Below are 16,633 nucleotides of genomic sequence, written 5' to 3'. Positions count from 1 at the left end.
AAATTTCAATAGACGAGAATTAATATGCAAATTAAATTCTCCCTTTCAAAGTACTCTTCTCTTGTTAGACGATTGTATAGACAAAAGATGAACATTTATTGCTTTATCACTGCAAGCTAACAGTGCTCAAACAGGGGCATGATGAAATATGAAATAGTTGGTGAGTAAACAGTGAAGTAATAATAAATGCACAATTTCAACGGTCAAGCAATATTTGCAAAGCTGAAAATGAAACTTCGTCAAACATGTAGCAAAATTTCGCCTGCTCCATCCATGTTTTCTGTCCGTCGCATTCGTCGCTTTTTCAACGATTGATTTTAACGATCGAAAGATCAAGAAAAATATTCAAATATTTAATGTTGCCAGTCTGCCAAATAATAAAATGAAAATGTCCTGAACAAGCGCTGCTCTTCAATATTATTGTACGTGCAAGCAACAAGGGTAAGTGAATGAATGAATGAATGAATGAATGGATATTTATTTCATCTTCTTTCTTTCTTTTGTTTTAAAATGAAAAATTAATTTAAAAATTTGTTTAATATGAAATTAACATTAAATATTTTTAATAATATATCGCCGGTCATTTTCGTTCAATTTTTGAAATCTTTACTCTTTTACTGACAGTTTTTTCCATCATTTTTTTCGTTATCGTATTTTAAAATATACATAATAACACTGCTTCGTAATGCTATATAGATAGAACAATGTATAATTACCATTATACTTCCATCTACGTGGTGTTCAAAAATAAAAAAAAGAAATACACTAGTTTCTCTTTGCATATTCATTTATTATCCACAGGGATTTTATTTTTTCATATTATCATGATGAATAATAATAATAATAATAATAATAAATGACTTCCATTTTGCTTATTTGTTTAATATTAAATCATTCGTGTATTTTCAAGTGATCGGTCAATTTTATTTACTTCATCTCTTCAAAATGAACAATTTTATTACGTGATGTTGCTGTTTATAATTTAAAAAGCAAAATCCACTTTTACTTTCATCTTCATTATTAACAGCATTATTATTCGAAACGAAATATTCCAACAGCCGTTATAAAGTGCACATTAAAAGTTAGAGTGTTATTTATGAACATTTCGACATTCGTCTGCTAAATAGCATTCGTCTGGTGCATCTTGAACGTATTTGATTTTTGCTAAAAATAATATGAATTATATTTATAAAAACAGCGTGTCAATTATTATTCTTAAACAATTTTAGTTAGGCACTCAACTATGTGTGTGTGTGTGTTATAGTAATTTTGTTCAAAGAGAAAAAATAATTGAAATTGCAAAAAGCAGTAATATACTACTCAATAATGCACAATTAATTCTGTTTTCACTGAAATCGACCAATGTTTATTCATGTCTCAGTGAAAAATTTCCATCCGTAAGTCTTCAAAATTCAAATAAATATGCCTCCAGTGTATGTAATAAGTGCTCATCAATAAAATTAATTGATCGAATATAAAATGAAGAACAAAATTCAGGTTAACAATAATTTCACCGTTGATCAAATTGAACAAAAACTTTATTCCTTAAATAATAATAGTAATAATTTTAATAAATTGTTCTCATTTTCGAGTTGTTGTTCCAGATCAACAAGTCGCCAGTGAGACTATAATTTTGAAATACCCCATAAATTTTACACTTTGGCTTTGCCAAAGTTTGACGGGACAATTGGTTAATTTCATTTATCACGAATAAAATGGATCAATCATGTGCAAGAAAATGCGCATTCAATCATTTTGAAATGAAAAATTTAACGCTGATCAAAATAAAATTTTCTGTCCACAATTATCGTCTTCAGACGAGATGCTACTTTAGCTGTTCTGCAACAATCATTGTCAGTGGAGACAGCGAGAGAGAGAGAGAGAGAGAAAGAGAGAAATATGAAAATTGTATAAGAACGTTAATTATTAAAACAATGTTCAGATATGAAGGAAAAAAATGTATATTTTTTCAACGCGTGAATCATGCAGAGAAAATAGTTTCAGGCGATACTAGCCCGCTGTATTAATGGTAGCTTATTTCTAGACACAGCCTATTTGTTTGAAGTTGAAATTTTACAGTTTTGTTACGGCTGATCAATCAAATTTTAAATTATCTGGCAATAAAAATCGCTCAATGCGATATACCAATGCAACAATGTCAACTTCATTCAATACAAATTCAATGTTTTATCATGCATTGATTGTTTTAGATGCTTGTTTATTTTTATGATTGCATTTTTGCAAAATAAATTGCAAAATTTAAACAAACAAAGCTAGAAATATGCTACAAGTGAAAAAAAAATTATCAGTAAATGTGAACAGTTTTCGCTATGTCGTAGAATGATGAATGTTGTTATTGTTGTTTGTCAGTTTTAATTTTTATCAGAAAATACTTTTAGTTCGAGTAAAAAATTAGTTTGAATTTATTTTAAATTTAAATTGAACAGAGTACATCATTTATCATTTTTATCTATAATTCATTCCACATGTTCTGAAACATCTGCTCGTGTATGTTTCTCTAAGAATAGTTATTCTGCGGTGATAAAAAGTTCAAACTGCGCAAGCTTGTCAGAAAGATTAGTCTTGTCGGTTAACAATAATTAAAAACAAAAAGTGCACATTTGAAAAGCTTTTAGTAAAAAGTAAATGCCGTTTTGCTTTGCTTTTCTTTTTATATCTAATGTAATAGCCCAATACGATCATTGCTAATATATATTTATTTGTATTTGTTCATCGCACATTTATTTGGTTGCAGTTTGGTTTTACGTTTAAAATTTTCCAATTGATTTTTTGAAAAATGTGTAACGCTTTATCGCATGTTGGTTTGGAATAAAATTTGGCACAATCTTGAAAATGATGATAATCATAATTATTGTCTGTCCGTTGCTATGCAAAAGTTCTCCTGTCAGCAAATAAAGTAGGATAAGTGATAGGAGAAATTGAAAAGATAAAGAACGGCTGGCTATTTTAAGCAAGACTCGTCCACCTTGTGTGAGTATGATTCAAATCAGGACACGTCACACTTTGCGCTCACGTGACATTGCGGCGGTTTGTCGCAGACTACAGTATGTGAAAATCAAGAGTTTGTATTGTAGTTATACTGTAACGAAGTTGTTGCTTTTCAGTTGAATTGGACATTGGCAGCGGTGTGCGGTTGTCTGTCTGATCGGACATATCGCGTGGCTGATTGGGGTTGAAAATTGCTGCTACAACAATTTGCAACAGGAAGAAAATGATTTCTTTTGTCCCAATCGTGCTGCTGCATTAATGTTGACGATCGTCGTGGACAATTGTATCGTGTTGTCGTTGTCGTTGTTGTCGTCGTCGTTGTTGTTGTTGTTGTTGTCTGCGTGCGTGATGTGTTTGCTTTTTGAAACGTTCTCGCGTGGGCAATGCGTTTTTCTTGCTTCATCTTATGAAAAGTGTTGTTCGTCTTTTTTGCGACTTTTTCTTTCCCTGAAAGCTGAATTTGTTTTTTGAACCGTTTCCGCTCATGGTTGTTGTTAATTTTTCCATTTCATTCTGTTTTACATTTTTTAGACGTTATTGAAAAAGAACAAAGTTAGTTCATTTCACATTTTTCATCACTGTGTTGCCTGCTTCCGATTTGAGAAATGACGATGAAGAGCAGCATTTTTCTCTACATATGCGCGAGCATCTTCATTACTTTCCACAGTTTGTTGTTTTCTTTCTTTTTTTTCTTTTCACTTCAGTTAATAAGCTTGATTAATGGCTTATTTGTGTCTGTTTCAGTCAGTTTGGCGATCGACAAAGACTGCTTGAATAACGGTGGTTTTCTGTGTCCATCCGGAAGATGCATTTCCCCAAGTTGGCTGTGCGACGGTGAACAAGACTGCGAAGATAATGCGGACGAACAGAACTGCAGTAATTGTTTTGTTTGTTTGTTTGTTCAGTTTGCAAATTTTAAATCTTTCCTTCTGTGTTAGCATGTCGTTGTCGACCGTTTTCATGATGAATCAATCATCAGTTGAATTGGTTGTTCATTATCATTTTCATTTGCCGTTTCAGGTGATCGCACGTGTCGTAAAGGTGAATTCAAATGCGCCAATTCCAACAAGTGTATTCCACAAAGTTGGGTTTGCGATTCCAGCATTGACTGCACCGATCGTTCGGACGAAGATCCAGCCGTTTGCAGTAAGTGTTTGCTTTCTGGGCTGATGATTCACAGCTTCTCGATAGTTAACAACAGATAGATATCATTGGTGGGGCGGGGGAAAGGAACTGACTATCTTCACAAACGTTGGTTTTGTATATTTTTGCCGAATGATTCATAGGTGAAGTATTTGTCGATAAAATATTTTTAGTCAGTGTGGATTGGGTGGATATTTGTCTGCCGGAGTTTTATTTAAAGCGGAATTCGGCAGCCAAAACTGAATTTTCTTTTTTCACTTCAACGATGTGATAGATAGATTAAATTTTTATTATTTTTTCTTTGTTTAAAAGTTGTTATTTATTATTATTGTTATTATTATTTGTTTCAAAGTTGTTATTTATTGTTATTATTATAAAAGTCTCGTTTTCCGATAATTTATTGATCCACAGAATCGACGACTGGTCTTCTGGTTGATCATCGCTTGCAAATAGATTGTAAAATTCGACGTTGAATAGTATCGAAATTGTTGTTTCATCTTTTAAAAAAGTATGCAACGCAAAATACCCATATAAAAGTAAAAATAAAATGAAAATTTTCTTCAGTAATCTTCCAAAATTTCACAGTAGCTGAAAAATGGAAAGCACTGAGGGGCAGGTTTTTTGACACGGAAACTGGGCATTGCTGTCGCGATTAGCAATCAAGGTCAACAAAGTGATGATGATTTTTTCTTATAGTAAGGCGGAAGAGAAGTGATAAATTAGGTTTGAATACTGTTGTCATGATTGTTTTAATTTGATAATGGAAAGTTTTTTCATTTATTAATTTTGTTCAATTTCAATTGTTTAATTTATGCTTAAGAATGAAAAACAAATTATTATTGAAGAATAAAAATAGTAATGATGTTTTGTTTTCTTCAATTATTATTTAGATATAGTTAATTCAGTTGATAGTTTTTTTTTTATTCTATGGTGAATGATGAAGTTAGTTGAAGTTGTGAAAAGTTAATTGTGTTCGTTATTAGTTTAATAAATGTGAATACGGCCTTGTTTGCACAGCATCATCAATCTGTGTGTGATGTTCAACAATTTTGTATGTTGTCGTTGTTGCAAAACGGCAGTGTTGTAATTTTTGAACGCAACAATATGGCAAATGTGTACAATTTCTATATTTAGCATATTTGAATTTTATTTTCTTGATTTTCACAAAGCAGTTGTGCAATTAATTGTTGTCTGTTTGTTTGTTCTTCTTATATATGTAATTTTTAATTGAAAATTTTTGAAATTAATCAATCAGTAATAATGATCGTTTGATCTGATGTGAATGATTGGTTTGTTTGCTTTTTTCAGCCAAACATGATTGTCCTTCTGATCATTTTCGATGTCATCTGGATGGCAAGTGTATTCCATTGACTTGGGTTTGTGACAGTCATCCGGATTGTGTCGACGGTTCGGATGAGCTGTCGAACATGTGTGTCAAGCATCCTTGCAACGAGACTGAATTTTCGTGCAAAAATGAGCGTTGTATTCCCAAAGAATGGGAATGCGATCGTGACGACGATTGTGGTGACAACTCCGATGAGCATGACAAATGCAGTGCGTTTGTTTGTTTGTTTGTTTACAATTATATTTTTTTTTGGTTTTATTTGCATATTTTTTTGTTCGTAGTGTGGGATGTTATTATTGTTCATTTTGTTATGTTGTTTTTTTTTGTTCTAGGCTATCATTGCGATCCGAAAAGTTTCCAATGTGTCGAAAGTGGCAAATGCATACCGTATGATTATGTGTGCGATGGTCAGATGGATTGTTCAGATCGTTCGGACGAGATGAACTGCAAACAGCACATGACGAAATTGTTGTCCGAACAGCACGGCTGCAGGGCGCATGAATTTCAATGTCACGACGGTGCTTGCATCAGTGAACGTTTCGTATGCGACGGTGACGTCGACTGCCCGGATATGAGTGACGAGATGAATTGTACGTCCGTTTTTGTGACTGATGCTTTTTATGCAAAATTGTTCTAATTTGTCGTCGTTCGGTTTAGGTTTGAACAATTGTTCGGCTTTACATTTCCGTTGCGCTTCCGGTAAAGAATGTATCCCGTCTGTTTACCGTTGCAATGGTAGAGCAGACTGTGCAGACGGATCAGACGAGAAGAACTGCGCTTCAGGTATATATGAATGTATGAATAAATGTATGTATATATGGTATATGGAATTTCTAGAATCAGTCGGCGAGGTGAAACACTGCAGTGCTAAACAGTTCGACTGTGGCAATGGGTTTTGCATCGATTGGGATGTTGTGTGCGATGGAAAGCAAGATTGTCCCGGTTATAAGGTGGTCGACGAGGAGCCATTTTTGAACTGTTCGTTGAAAGGCACGGATTTTTGCAAAGAGAAACCTTGCGAACAGCTGTGCACCAACACACCGATCGGTCCGCAGTGTTCCTGTCGTCCAGGCTATACGGTGTCGTTGACCAATCCCAAACAATGCAATGGTGATGATGAGAAAAAGAAGCTTTGCTGCATCGGCATTTTTTGTTTATTGCTCTGTTTTGCAATTTTTCTTTCCCATTTCAGATATCAATGAATGCAACACTGCCGGCAAATGTTCCCAAATTTGCATCAACACAATCGGCAGCTATGTTTGCAAATGTCACGGTGATTATGTGCTTTTGAACAACAAGCGCAGTTGTAGAGCGAACGGTAAAATTAGCTTTTCTTTTCTTTTCATGAAATATACCGTCGTTTGCTTGTCTGTTTTCAGGTCCACAGGCGAAATTGTTGTTGACCAATCGTTTGAGCATTCGACAATTTGGACTCATTTCGCTCACTCCGGAAATGTTGGTCAACAATTTGAATTCCGTAGTCGCTATTGATTATTCGTACAAAAGGCGTCTGCTGTTTTGGTCCGATATTAGCAAAGAGCAGATATTTTCGTAAATTTCAGCACCACTAGTACAATAATGGGAATAATGGGAATATTTGGTCTTTGTAGATGCCAATTTGGCAATGATTTCCACGCGGTAAATGCATCCGACTGTGAACGTCCGATTATTAGTAACAACGTCTCGTCACCGGATGGTTTGGCAGTGGATTGGATACACGATTTGATTTACTGGACCGATACTGGGTTGGATACAATTTCGGTGGCAACGTTGGACGGCAAATTGCGTCACACGTTGATTCACGACGGTCTCGACGAGCCACGTGCAATTGCCGTTGATCCATCGTGCGGGTATTGTATAATTATTTATTATTGGGTTGGGATCTCAGGTTATGAGTGAATGAATTTTTTTTTTAATTCCAGTATGATGTTCTGGACTGATTGGGGTGTTTCACCGAAAATCGAATCGGCCGCAATGGACGGTACGAATCGGTTCGCAATTGACCGAGATGTAATTTGGCCGAACGGTTTGACGTTGGATATGCTCGAACACAGGCTCTACTGGGTCGACGCGAAGTTGAAGCAAATCTGCTCGTCCAACTACTTCGGCCAGGACAAGAAGGTCATTTTGAACAGCAGAAATCGCATCTACCATCCGTTCAGTGTTTCGGTTTTCGAAGAGACCCTCTACTGGACCGATTGGAATTCCGAAGGGGTCCACATGGCCAACAAATTTACCGGCGAAAACAATCGTCCCCTGTTGAAAGGGATGTTCGGCCTGATGACTGTCAAAATTTTCCATCCCGTTGCTCAGCCGAATTGTAATCGATTTGCAAATTTTCCCACGTTGAAATGGAAAAAAAAAATTTTTTTTTCGAAATTTTCAGTGGAAAACAAGTGCGAAAACAGCGAATGTGCCCATTTGTGCGTGCCGTCGATGAAAATAGCCGCCGGTCAAACGGTACCCGCGAAAATGATCACCAACATTAAACCGTACGTCTGTTTGTGCAGCGACGGTTACAGCTTGCATGCGAATGCCAGGGACTGTGTTGCCAAAGGTGCAACTACGACGGGAGATGATAATGGGAAAAAGACAAATAGCAACGCTGATGCTTCGACGACTATTACTACTGCTACTGCTGGTGATGGTGATGATGGTCAGGGAAAAGCGTTTGCCAAGCAAGAAGAACAGTCAACACCTGTAAAAAGTAATTTAAAGAAAAAAAAAATATATATATTACCCTGTTTGTCTGTGTGTGTGTGTGTGTGTGTGTGTATACAACTTTTTTTGTTGCTTGTTTTTCAGCTTCAAGTTCCAAAGCTGGTATGGTTCTGGCATTGTTGTTCACATTGTCTGCAATTGTGGGCGCGGTGAGATTTGTTTTTTTTTATCTCTTGTGTTTCTAATCATGTTCATGTTGTTGCTTGTGTTCAGGTGAGCTGGTTTGTGTGGAAGCAACGACCGTTGAATGTACATTTTGGGCAATTTTTTTGCCTGAGCTATCCGTTTTGTCGACGTGGCCAAGATCATTACGATCATTTGCGCTTGACTTTGGACAACGAAGAATACCAATCTGGCACGTTGATTTCCGGTACCGGTTCCGGCATTTACCAGCCGACTGTAAAAAGCAACATTGGTGACGTGGAAGACGGTGGTACAGCTTTGGCCGAATCTCCAATGACGACGACCATTCAGAGGGGCATCCCTCTGGCTTGATTTTTTCAGCATCCATAAGCCAGCATGTTCTCTTTTCTTTTCTTTTTTTCCACCAGCCACTAACTGCTGACTACTACTACTACCACCTTCTTTTTATACCTACCTAATACTCAACCTGGAACTACCTAAAAAAAAAAGAAAATCTGCTATTTTTAACATCAAACAACGAAAATTATTGCGCGCCATTGGAGAACATCTATCTTCTATCTTCCATCTATCTATTCATTTCTTTATCTGTCTGATTCCATCTTTTTCATGCGCAGCCTTCTCTATATATTTCTTCTATTTTTGTTTTTCTTTCATATTTATTCATACATATATATATATATATACGCTAAAACTTTTCACAATAGTTAATTATGCTTTTCGTAATTTTGTGTTGAGAGAGAGAAGTTTTTAGCCTTTCTCTCTTTTTTTGGAAAAAAAATTATTTCTTACATTTATTATTATTTTTTCGGGAAAATTCATTTTCTTTTTTTTTTCTTTTGATATTTCGTAGTGCAGAGTGTCTTTTGTAAATTCTTAATCATCGTTTGGCGGGTGAAAAATTTCTCTTTCCTTTTCCACGTCAATTTTTTATTCATTATTATTTCTATGGTATCATTTCTGTGGTCACATACTGTTGTGTGTGTCTGTGTGTGTGTCTGTGTGTTATGTGTATGTGTGTTTTGGTTTGCTTCGACTGACGACGCAACTCTGCAAAAATGTGAACCAAGAAAAGAAGAAAAAAAAGCTTATAACGAAAATATTTTTCATTCTTTCCATGAAAATGTGAATCATTCTTCATTTTCTTTTACTTTTTTCCTATTTTTATTTTCATATTCAAATTTTTCTTTACTTCTTTTCTTTCTTTCTTTCTATCTATCTATCTTTCTTTCTTTTTTTTTATTTCAACTCTTCAACTTTTGTTCTTTATGTTCTTCAATCACAAAATATGATAAAAATTTTTATTCATATTTTTTACTTTTTCTTTTCTTCCTTTCCTTTTTTTTGTTTGCTTCTTTGCATAGAAACTAGTGTAGATAATTTGAAACTGAAAGCTAAAGTAAAAACAAACAAATGAATATCGATTTCTTGTTTATTTATTTGTTGTCTGTGCTAAAAAGACTGCCCGCGTCACATGTCGTAAAATATTGGCAGAATCTGCATATCTGCATCGAAAGTGACAGGGTTATTATGCCTTTTTAAACAGCTCTGTCTCGACAGCGTTACGTCACCCGGCGTTGCTCTGCAAAGACAAAATTTATATATATACATTTTAGAAACGTGTGCATATATATATATATATATATATGCATCAGAGATAGACAGATTTATATATATATATATATTCATATATATATATATATATATATATATATAGCGGGCGAATTGCATTTTTATTATAGCTTCACCAACAGGCGTCCCGAGTAACCGCTTACCCGAACGAAGCACGGTCTCTCTCTCTCTCTCTTAGCCTTGTGTCATTCGAAAGTTTGTGCATCTTTTTCCGTTCGACGTGTCGGTTTCAATGGCAATATTGCTGGTGATTGTTTCACTTTACGGTAAGTACTAAGTATTTTTTCACTTTGTTTTTTTCAATTAAGCCTAAAATCAAATAATATTAACAAAAAAACGAGGGGTATTTTAAGAAAAACAAAAGTTTCTGGGCATCCGGGCGTTTGTATAATTTCTCTCTCTCTCATCAAAGCAATGTGAGTTATTTTGTGCCATTGAAATTCTGCTATCCCATTTAACTTTGAAATAATTTGATTTCATTTGCATATTTTTTTTATTTATGTTTATGCAAATGTTGCTGAAGAGAAAAAATTAAAGAAGCATGCAACAACAACAACAGCAGTTTTTACCATACATTATTACATACTTAATATAATATAATATAATATAATATAATATAATATAATATAATATAATATAATATAATATAATATAATATAATATAATATAATATATGAATATTAATACTAAAGAAAAGCACTAATCAAAAAAGGCAATGCTTTCTTTCATGAAAGCTTAAAAAAGAAGAAATAAAGTAAATTTATCTATCTGTTAGTTAAGGGTATGTTTTGTTTTTTTTAATTTTAGAATCAACGTTTCACAAATAATTTTTCCTTTCCCCCTGTTTTTTGTTCTTTACGTTTTTTTGGCATTAACCGTACAATGTAGCTTTCATTCTTCTTGTTTGTTTTTTTTGTTTTTGTTATTTTCTCAGTTTGCACTTTCTGCAAAGCAAACAACCAACGAATCCTGCACTGATTGCAAAAGCACTGTGATGATAAAACTTTCAACTCTGATCAGTGGGGAAAGTTTCGCTAGCGACCAAACAACAAGCGGAAAGCTTGCAAATTTTGCCCAACTTGATTGGGAAAACGCTCGGCTGGTTTTGGAAAAATATTTACCCCTCCCCTCCCTTTTTTATCAAAAAGAAGAATCAGAATGTATGTAAATTTAATCACAAATCAATTTTTCTTTTCTTTCTGCAACCAACAGTATAGTATAGCATAGTATAGTATAGTATACTGTAATATATATATATATGTATGTCTCAGTGCCAGCTGAACTTTTTTGAGCGACAGCTCTCAGCAATATGTGCTGAATTGTTGAAAGTGATAAACGGCTTAAATTAGACGTCGTCAAGATAAATGAGCGATTTTTTCTTTGACAGCAAAAATAATAAATTTATCAAACTTTTTGGTCTAAATCAACTTGCTTGCGATCAGTCAACACTTGCACGACGTCGTATTTCGACGCAACTGTTCAAACAACCGTTTCTCGTGTTGAGGAAACAGCAAGCAGCACATGATGCGCAGCTGGTGCAGCCGGGCCGAATCTGTCAAACCTTTCTTTCATCATTATTTAAATTTCCACATGACAATTTTTTTTGACTTTATAACTAACTAGCTACTAACTTTGTTGTTCATCTTTGGTTTTTCTTTTTTCCTTTGAGCAACTGACTTTGTATTTCACGAAAATGTAAAATAGAGGAACCAGCACATTTTCTAATTATTCAAATTGATATGCAATTAAATTTTCTCTCTCTTTCAGCTGTTGTCAATTTGTCTTTTTGCACTGAACGTCCAAAATTTGAAAAGTTGAGAAAGATCGACATTTTAACGTGGAGCGAATTGCACGAATGGGTGAGAGGTTATTTTGTTCTTTTTTTTCAAATATATTTCATCCTTTGCTGAGCAAAGAAAAAGAAAACAACAATAAATTCTGTAATAATGGGAAGATTATGAAAAAAAAATTATTCCATATGTTGTAGACAGGAAGATCAAGCGGCAATATGGACAAAATATGCGACGTTGTAACTAGCAAACCTAGAAATCGCAATCGTCTGATGAATTTCAGTTTACAACAGCAACAGCAGCAGCAGCTACAACAACAACAACAACAACAACAACAACAGCAACAGCAGCAGCAGCAAAGACCCTTTGCAGTGGGAGAGGAAAATAAAGATGCGAAAAGCGTCCTCTTTCATCAGGCAAACTCGTGTTGCTCAGAGGTATATTATATTTTTCAGAGGGGTTCAGAGGGGGAAGTGAAAAAAAAGAATATTATTAAAATTTTAAAAAAGTAAATACAATTTTAAGATTACAACAATGGAGAAGGTGAAGTGTTTTCGAATGTTGAGAGAAGATCTTCTTGATGATTATTGTTCAGTGAATGTACAGTTCCCATGTTGCAAGTTGTACAGTAAGCAGCAATTTTTGGCAACTTGAATGTGTCGATTCAAAAGCATCAAAATTTCAGGTATTCAACGATACGTTTGCTTTTCGCAACCGGAAATTCGACGACAATTGTTAATCGATCAAGAAATGGACTTTCCTTCTTCTCAATCTGATTACGACGAAGTTCGAATTTCAGTACAGAAAATCAAAGCGCGCAAGCATGATTTCCAACTGTATTCGCGTCCTGTGGTCGATTTTGCTGGCAGCGATCAATTCGATAAAACTGAATATTTTCCTTATACAGAAAGAAAGCAATCTTCTCCTGACAGCGCAAAATTGCACGGTGTTATCAAATCAGACAAAGGCAACTTGAAAAAGTCGACGTGGCAAGAGGAATTTTTCCCCAAGCATGCTGGTCATCTATCTGATAGAATAATCAACGAAGAATTATGTTACACAAGTGGTATGGAATAGAAAAATAAATAATATACATAATATTATGTATAGCACATGAAAAAATTGTAGGAGAACGTGCGGGAGTGTGTATGGCTAAAAGTTGCTGCAAAGCTGGTGCAGCGGTTGCGGATTTGTATTTCAAAAAAGGAAAATATTCGAGCATTCGTTGCCATAAAACTTACCTAACTTACTACCTCGATCACATATTCCACATCAACAACAGATACCTTTGTAAGTTCTTTTATTCAAATTGCTGTGAAAGACAATATTACAAGTAAGTGGAATTTATTGTCATCGAACGAAGTGCAGCAATTCTAAATATTGTTCAACTTTCAGAAATTTGAACATATCCACAGAAAATCCGTCTAAAAAGAAATTCGAAAACACCTCAAATAACATTTCTTGGATAATGATTGACAAAATGTAATTAATCAGTTATTTTTTTTTTAATTTTATTCATCTTTCTTTCAAGTTTTAATTGAAAGAATTGCATGAGAACTAACAGCTTGACCCAAAGAAGCGGTAGATACTACAAAAATTACTATCAGAATTCAATTATTTAATGATTGTAGTTTAATTTTAAAAAAAAGAAAATTTTCTGATTTCATTTCTTTGAAATTATAAACAAACTAATTGGAATTTGAGGATTTTTCATGAAGCAGCTTTTAATTTTAATTGAAACAATAAAAAGCGTCACTTTGCTGTATAATTGTTGTTCAATTTTGAACAAACAAAATTTTAAATTGAACGAAAATATTTCATTCAACGTCGAAATCGAATAATTTACAATGAATGATATCATAAATAATTATTTCATATTCTGCATGGACGGATTTCTGCGCGTAAATTTTTTATTGACTGATCAAGTAAATTATTCTTCTAATTTATACTGCATTTTATATTTCATCACAAGAAATGCATGCCTATCAAATCATATTTAATTTTGGACTGAATGAAAAATTTTTCATGACCCATTTTGTGCATTCCTATCAACAATTAACACACAATCTCATAAAGTTCAAATATTCGAATAAATATCAAACTGTAACAGATAATTAATTATCTGGGCATTACTTTAACGTTGTACGCTTTTAACCACACCCTTTTCCTGCTTCTATTTATCTGTTGAATCTCATGGAAATTATTATATTTGAACAGTGGTGGTTTAATATTTTTTATTTTGTTTTATAATTTATATATTTAGTGTAAGTAAATGGTAATTAATATTCATTAGTTTAAAATAAAACAAATATGCACGGAAAGAACTTTTTTCACTTATTTTAAAATCTAATTGTATAAAACTTAAAAACTGACAAACATAAATTGCATGTATAGTGCATAATTTTCCAGCTAATAAGAAGTTAAACAAGAAAATGTGGCGCACATTTTCAAAAGAAGTAAAAAATACAGATCAAATTTATCTGAAATAATAATTTTTTATTGCCACATTTTACCTAAAGCAAAATAAGTGAAAATTGATTGCATCTTTCATGCTCCTGTTTTCGTAAAATGTTCAAACGGAAATTTAGCCACTGATACAGTTAATGAACAATGAAATGAAATGAAATAACATTTTCCAAAATAGAATTCGCATATCTATTTCAAAAGGTTTTCAAAAGTATACAACAATCCTATACCGCCGTGGAGATGGTATTTCTAGCCCAGCGGAAGTTTTCCAATATTCTTACCGCTCATATCATAATTACAGATCACACATACTCAATAACACTGTCATCTGTGATTTACCTCGAAACGTTAACATTTGAAATTTGTCTTCACTCATTTTGTCCATGGTTGGACTTGCATTATTTCATCACTATCATCTGCACACTAGCTTGCAGCAACTGTACTAGTAAAACGCCTTGTGATATGAAAGTTTCCAGAACCACCTTGTTCATTATTTGTGAAAATAGTTTTATTTTTTTACAACGTATGCATGTCTTCAATTATTTCATCAAAGACAAACACAATTATGACCGATTTCCAAAAAAGAATAAGTTTTGCATTCCAAAATCCAAAACATCATCACTAAGCGATAAATAATGAACATTACTATCAGTTGTTCACAAGAAGCTGTTTTTGAATGTAAAATTTTAATTTCAAGTATAAGTAAAAGATGAGGAAATTTTTAAATAAAATCCCTTTTTCTTTATAATTGACATTAAAAAATCAGTTTCGCTTTTGATTGTAAATGTAATTGAACTAGATATGGATTTTTCTTAAATTTTTATGTACAGCATTTGCTTTATTGGAAATTCATAAAATTGAAAAGTTTCCATACATTCATTCGTTTGTATTTCCGGTGAAGTTGATGTTTTATACAATTGAGCATTGTCTACCGGGAACAGATGCTCGCTTTAGGGAAAAGTTTACTAAATTACTCTGAGCAACTGAAATAAAGTAAGCATGAAATAAGGAAAATATTTAATTCATAATGAAGTTCAATTTCAAATAATGAAAGTAATTAACAACTGCATATATGATGGCTAAAAATTATGAACAATTCGCAGGACGGCATTTGTAAATGATGGATGGCTCTATAGATCATCTGATAATAAATTTTGACAAAATCTGCACAGTTATACGAACTCAAAATTGTTGTTATTTTTATTTAACAGGGCAAATAAATGTAAACAAAATTTGCATAAAATTCTGTGCATGCACCAACGAATTTTGTTTGCTTTGTGAGTTTCATTTGAAATAATTGTACGCTAACGGAATGCGGTGATTGCGCATCTGCGCTTTTACCAGTAAACCAAAAGAATATGTAAAAATCAACTGACTTTTTCTTCAGTTTTTTTTCCAAAATCATTCATCATTCTTTGAAATATCAAACCTGAAGATGAACCTCAACGATGACAAGACGGTCAATTAAATATTGTAAGTTGGAACTTGTTTGATCGTTTACGTGTAACTAACTAACTTGACGAGCGATTTATTGAACACATACATCTTTGACATGGTCATTAATGATCATAGTTGCGCTATAATAGATATAAATTTATATCTGAGATATAGAAATAAGATGGTAGGTAGATTATTTAAAATTATGATCATCGTAATTTGAATATTTTTGTCATATTGTCCAGTTGATGGTGGAATTTATTTTCTGAAGCAAGGTGACTGATTTAGCATTGAAATTTATTGCATTTAGGCCAGGTCGAATAGCACTATCTGAGTGATGCTTGTCTAATATGGAAATTAACGTTTACTGTTAATAGTCCTATTTTAAATACGCTTGTTTATTTGCCTGACGTGGCTGACAGTAAAGCCAGATAACTTTAACTCATTGAATTTTTTTTCATTAAAATGATTTAATACTGTTGCAACTATTATCGATAAAATATGAAATTTTTTTTATGAAAATTTATGAAAAGCATTAAATACAAAGTAGTTAGTTGCCAAAAGTCAACATTTAGGTGGCCATTTGGGATCTTTGGCACCCCAGCCGGGGATAATTGGAAAATGTTTTCAATATTTTACTAAGATTTCAAACTGCTGTTTAATAAAAAAAAAACAAAAAATAAATTCAGAAATTCACTGCAATCTTATTGATAGCTATTGCATTTAATATATAATATTGCATTTTTTCACAATAAATAAACATAATTATGAAAATTGCTTCATGTCTTCAGATTCAATTTGTTGCCATTTCTTTTTGAAACTTCAACTGCATGTGAACTTTAATAACTGATAAAATTTAGAAACATCGTGATTTATGTATGTATATTCAACCAGACATAATTGTTCAGTCACGATAATAATGCTTTATTAAGACACATATATGTCGTAA

At 33.3% G+C, this 16,633-nt stretch overlaps 4 protein-coding genes across 4 annotated transcripts; all 4 read left to right on the top strand.

Annotated features, from left to right (window-relative positions):
- Positions 1-3,614: 3,614 nt before the first annotated feature.
- Tsp_11173 (putative Low-density lipoprotein receptor domain class A) lies at positions 3,615-4,423 on the top strand. Its single transcript, XM_003372091.1, has 4 exons — positions 3,615-3,675; positions 3,754-3,885; positions 4,030-4,155; positions 4,326-4,423. The coding sequence occupies exons 1-4, from the start codon at positions 3,615-3,617 to the stop codon at positions 4,421-4,423; spliced, it is 417 nt and encodes a 138-aa protein (XP_003372139.1).
- Positions 4,424-4,912: 489 nt separating this feature from the next.
- On the top strand, positions 4,913-8,713 carry Tsp_11174 (putative Low-density lipoprotein receptor domain class A). Its single transcript, XM_003372090.1, is given in 13 exon segments — positions 4,913-4,919; positions 5,461-5,706; positions 5,830-6,072; positions 6,155-6,280; positions 6,335-6,607; positions 6,690-6,815; positions 6,877-7,048; positions 7,060-7,347; positions 7,420-7,507; positions 7,552-7,801; positions 7,884-8,204; positions 8,303-8,367; positions 8,432-8,713. The coding sequence occupies 13 exon segments, from the start codon at positions 4,913-4,915 to the stop codon at positions 8,711-8,713; spliced, it is 2,487 nt and encodes an 828-aa protein (XP_003372138.1).
- A 1,819-nt stretch (positions 8,714-10,532) lies between these two features.
- Tsp_11175 (hypothetical protein) lies at positions 10,533-11,340 on the top strand. Its single transcript, XM_003372089.1, has 4 exons — positions 10,533-10,552; positions 10,799-10,850; positions 10,926-11,093; positions 11,263-11,340. Exons 1-4 carry the CDS (start codon positions 10,533-10,535, stop codon positions 11,338-11,340), a joined length of 318 nt encoding a protein of 105 aa, XP_003372137.1.
- Positions 11,341-11,355: 15 nt separating this feature from the next.
- Positions 11,356-13,267, top strand: Tsp_11176 (hypothetical protein). The gene is made up of 7 exons (XM_003372088.1): positions 11,356-11,545; positions 11,759-11,850; positions 11,979-12,218; positions 12,307-12,409; positions 12,467-12,847; positions 12,892-12,973; positions 13,177-13,267. Exons 1-7 carry the CDS (start codon positions 11,356-11,358, stop codon positions 13,265-13,267), a joined length of 1,179 nt encoding a protein of 392 aa, XP_003372136.1.
- The last annotated feature ends 3,366 nt before the right edge of the window (positions 13,268-16,633 follow it).

Source organism: Trichinella spiralis (genome assembly GCF_000181795.1).
Source record: "Trichinella spiralis strain ISS 195 chromosome Unknown Scfld9, whole genome shotgun sequence".
Taxonomy (NCBI): Eukaryota; Metazoa; Nematoda; class Enoplea; order Trichinellida; family Trichinellidae; genus Trichinella; species Trichinella spiralis.
The sequence above is the reverse complement of the archived record's forward strand: the minus strand, read 5'-3'. Positions and strand labels throughout refer to the sequence as shown.

Excerpts from the sequence above, each read along its gene's own strand:
- Tsp_11173 (XM_003372091.1), top strand. The coding sequence starts at position 3,615 with ATGACGATGAAGAGCAGCATTTTTCTCTACATATGCGCGAGCATCTTC. Across the intron at positions 3,886-4,029 it reads TGCGGACGAACAGAACTGCA|GTGATCGCACGTGTCGTAAA; the intron begins GTAATTGTTTTG and ends TTGCCGTTTCAG. Across the intron at positions 4,156-4,325 it reads CGAAGATCCAGCCGTTTGCA|TCAGTGTGGATTGGGTGGAT; the intron begins GTAAGTGTTTGC and ends AAATATTTTTAG.
- Tsp_11174 (XM_003372090.1), top strand. Across the intron at positions 5,707-5,829 it reads CGATGAGCATGACAAATGCA|GCTATCATTGCGATCCGAAA; the intron begins GTGCGTTTGTTT and ends TTTTTGTTCTAG. Across the intron at positions 6,816-6,876 it reads GCGCAGTTGTAGAGCGAACG|GTCCACAGGCGAAATTGTTG; the intron begins GTAAAATTAGCT and ends GTCTGTTTTCAG.
- Tsp_11175 (XM_003372089.1), top strand. The coding sequence starts at position 10,533 with ATGCAACAACAACAACAGCA. Across the intron at positions 10,851-10,925 it reads CCCTGTTTTTTGTTCTTTAC|TTTGCACTTTCTGCAAAGCA; the intron begins GTTTTTTTGGCA and ends TTATTTTCTCAG. Across the intron at positions 11,094-11,262 it reads ATTGGGAAAACGCTCGGCTG|TGCCAGCTGAACTTTTTTGA; the intron begins GTTTTGGAAAAA and ends TGTATGTCTCAG.
- Tsp_11176 (XM_003372088.1), top strand. The coding sequence starts at position 11,356 with ATGAGCGATTTTTTCTTTGACAGCAAAAATAATAAATTTATCAAACTT. Across the intron at positions 12,848-12,891 it reads AGAATTATGTTACACAAGTG|CACATGAAAAAATTGTAGGA; the intron begins GTATGGAATAGA and ends TATTATGTATAG. Across the intron at positions 12,974-13,176 it reads GGTGCAGCGGTTGCGGATTT|AAATTTGAACATATCCACAG; the intron begins GTATTTCAAAAA and ends TTCAACTTTCAG.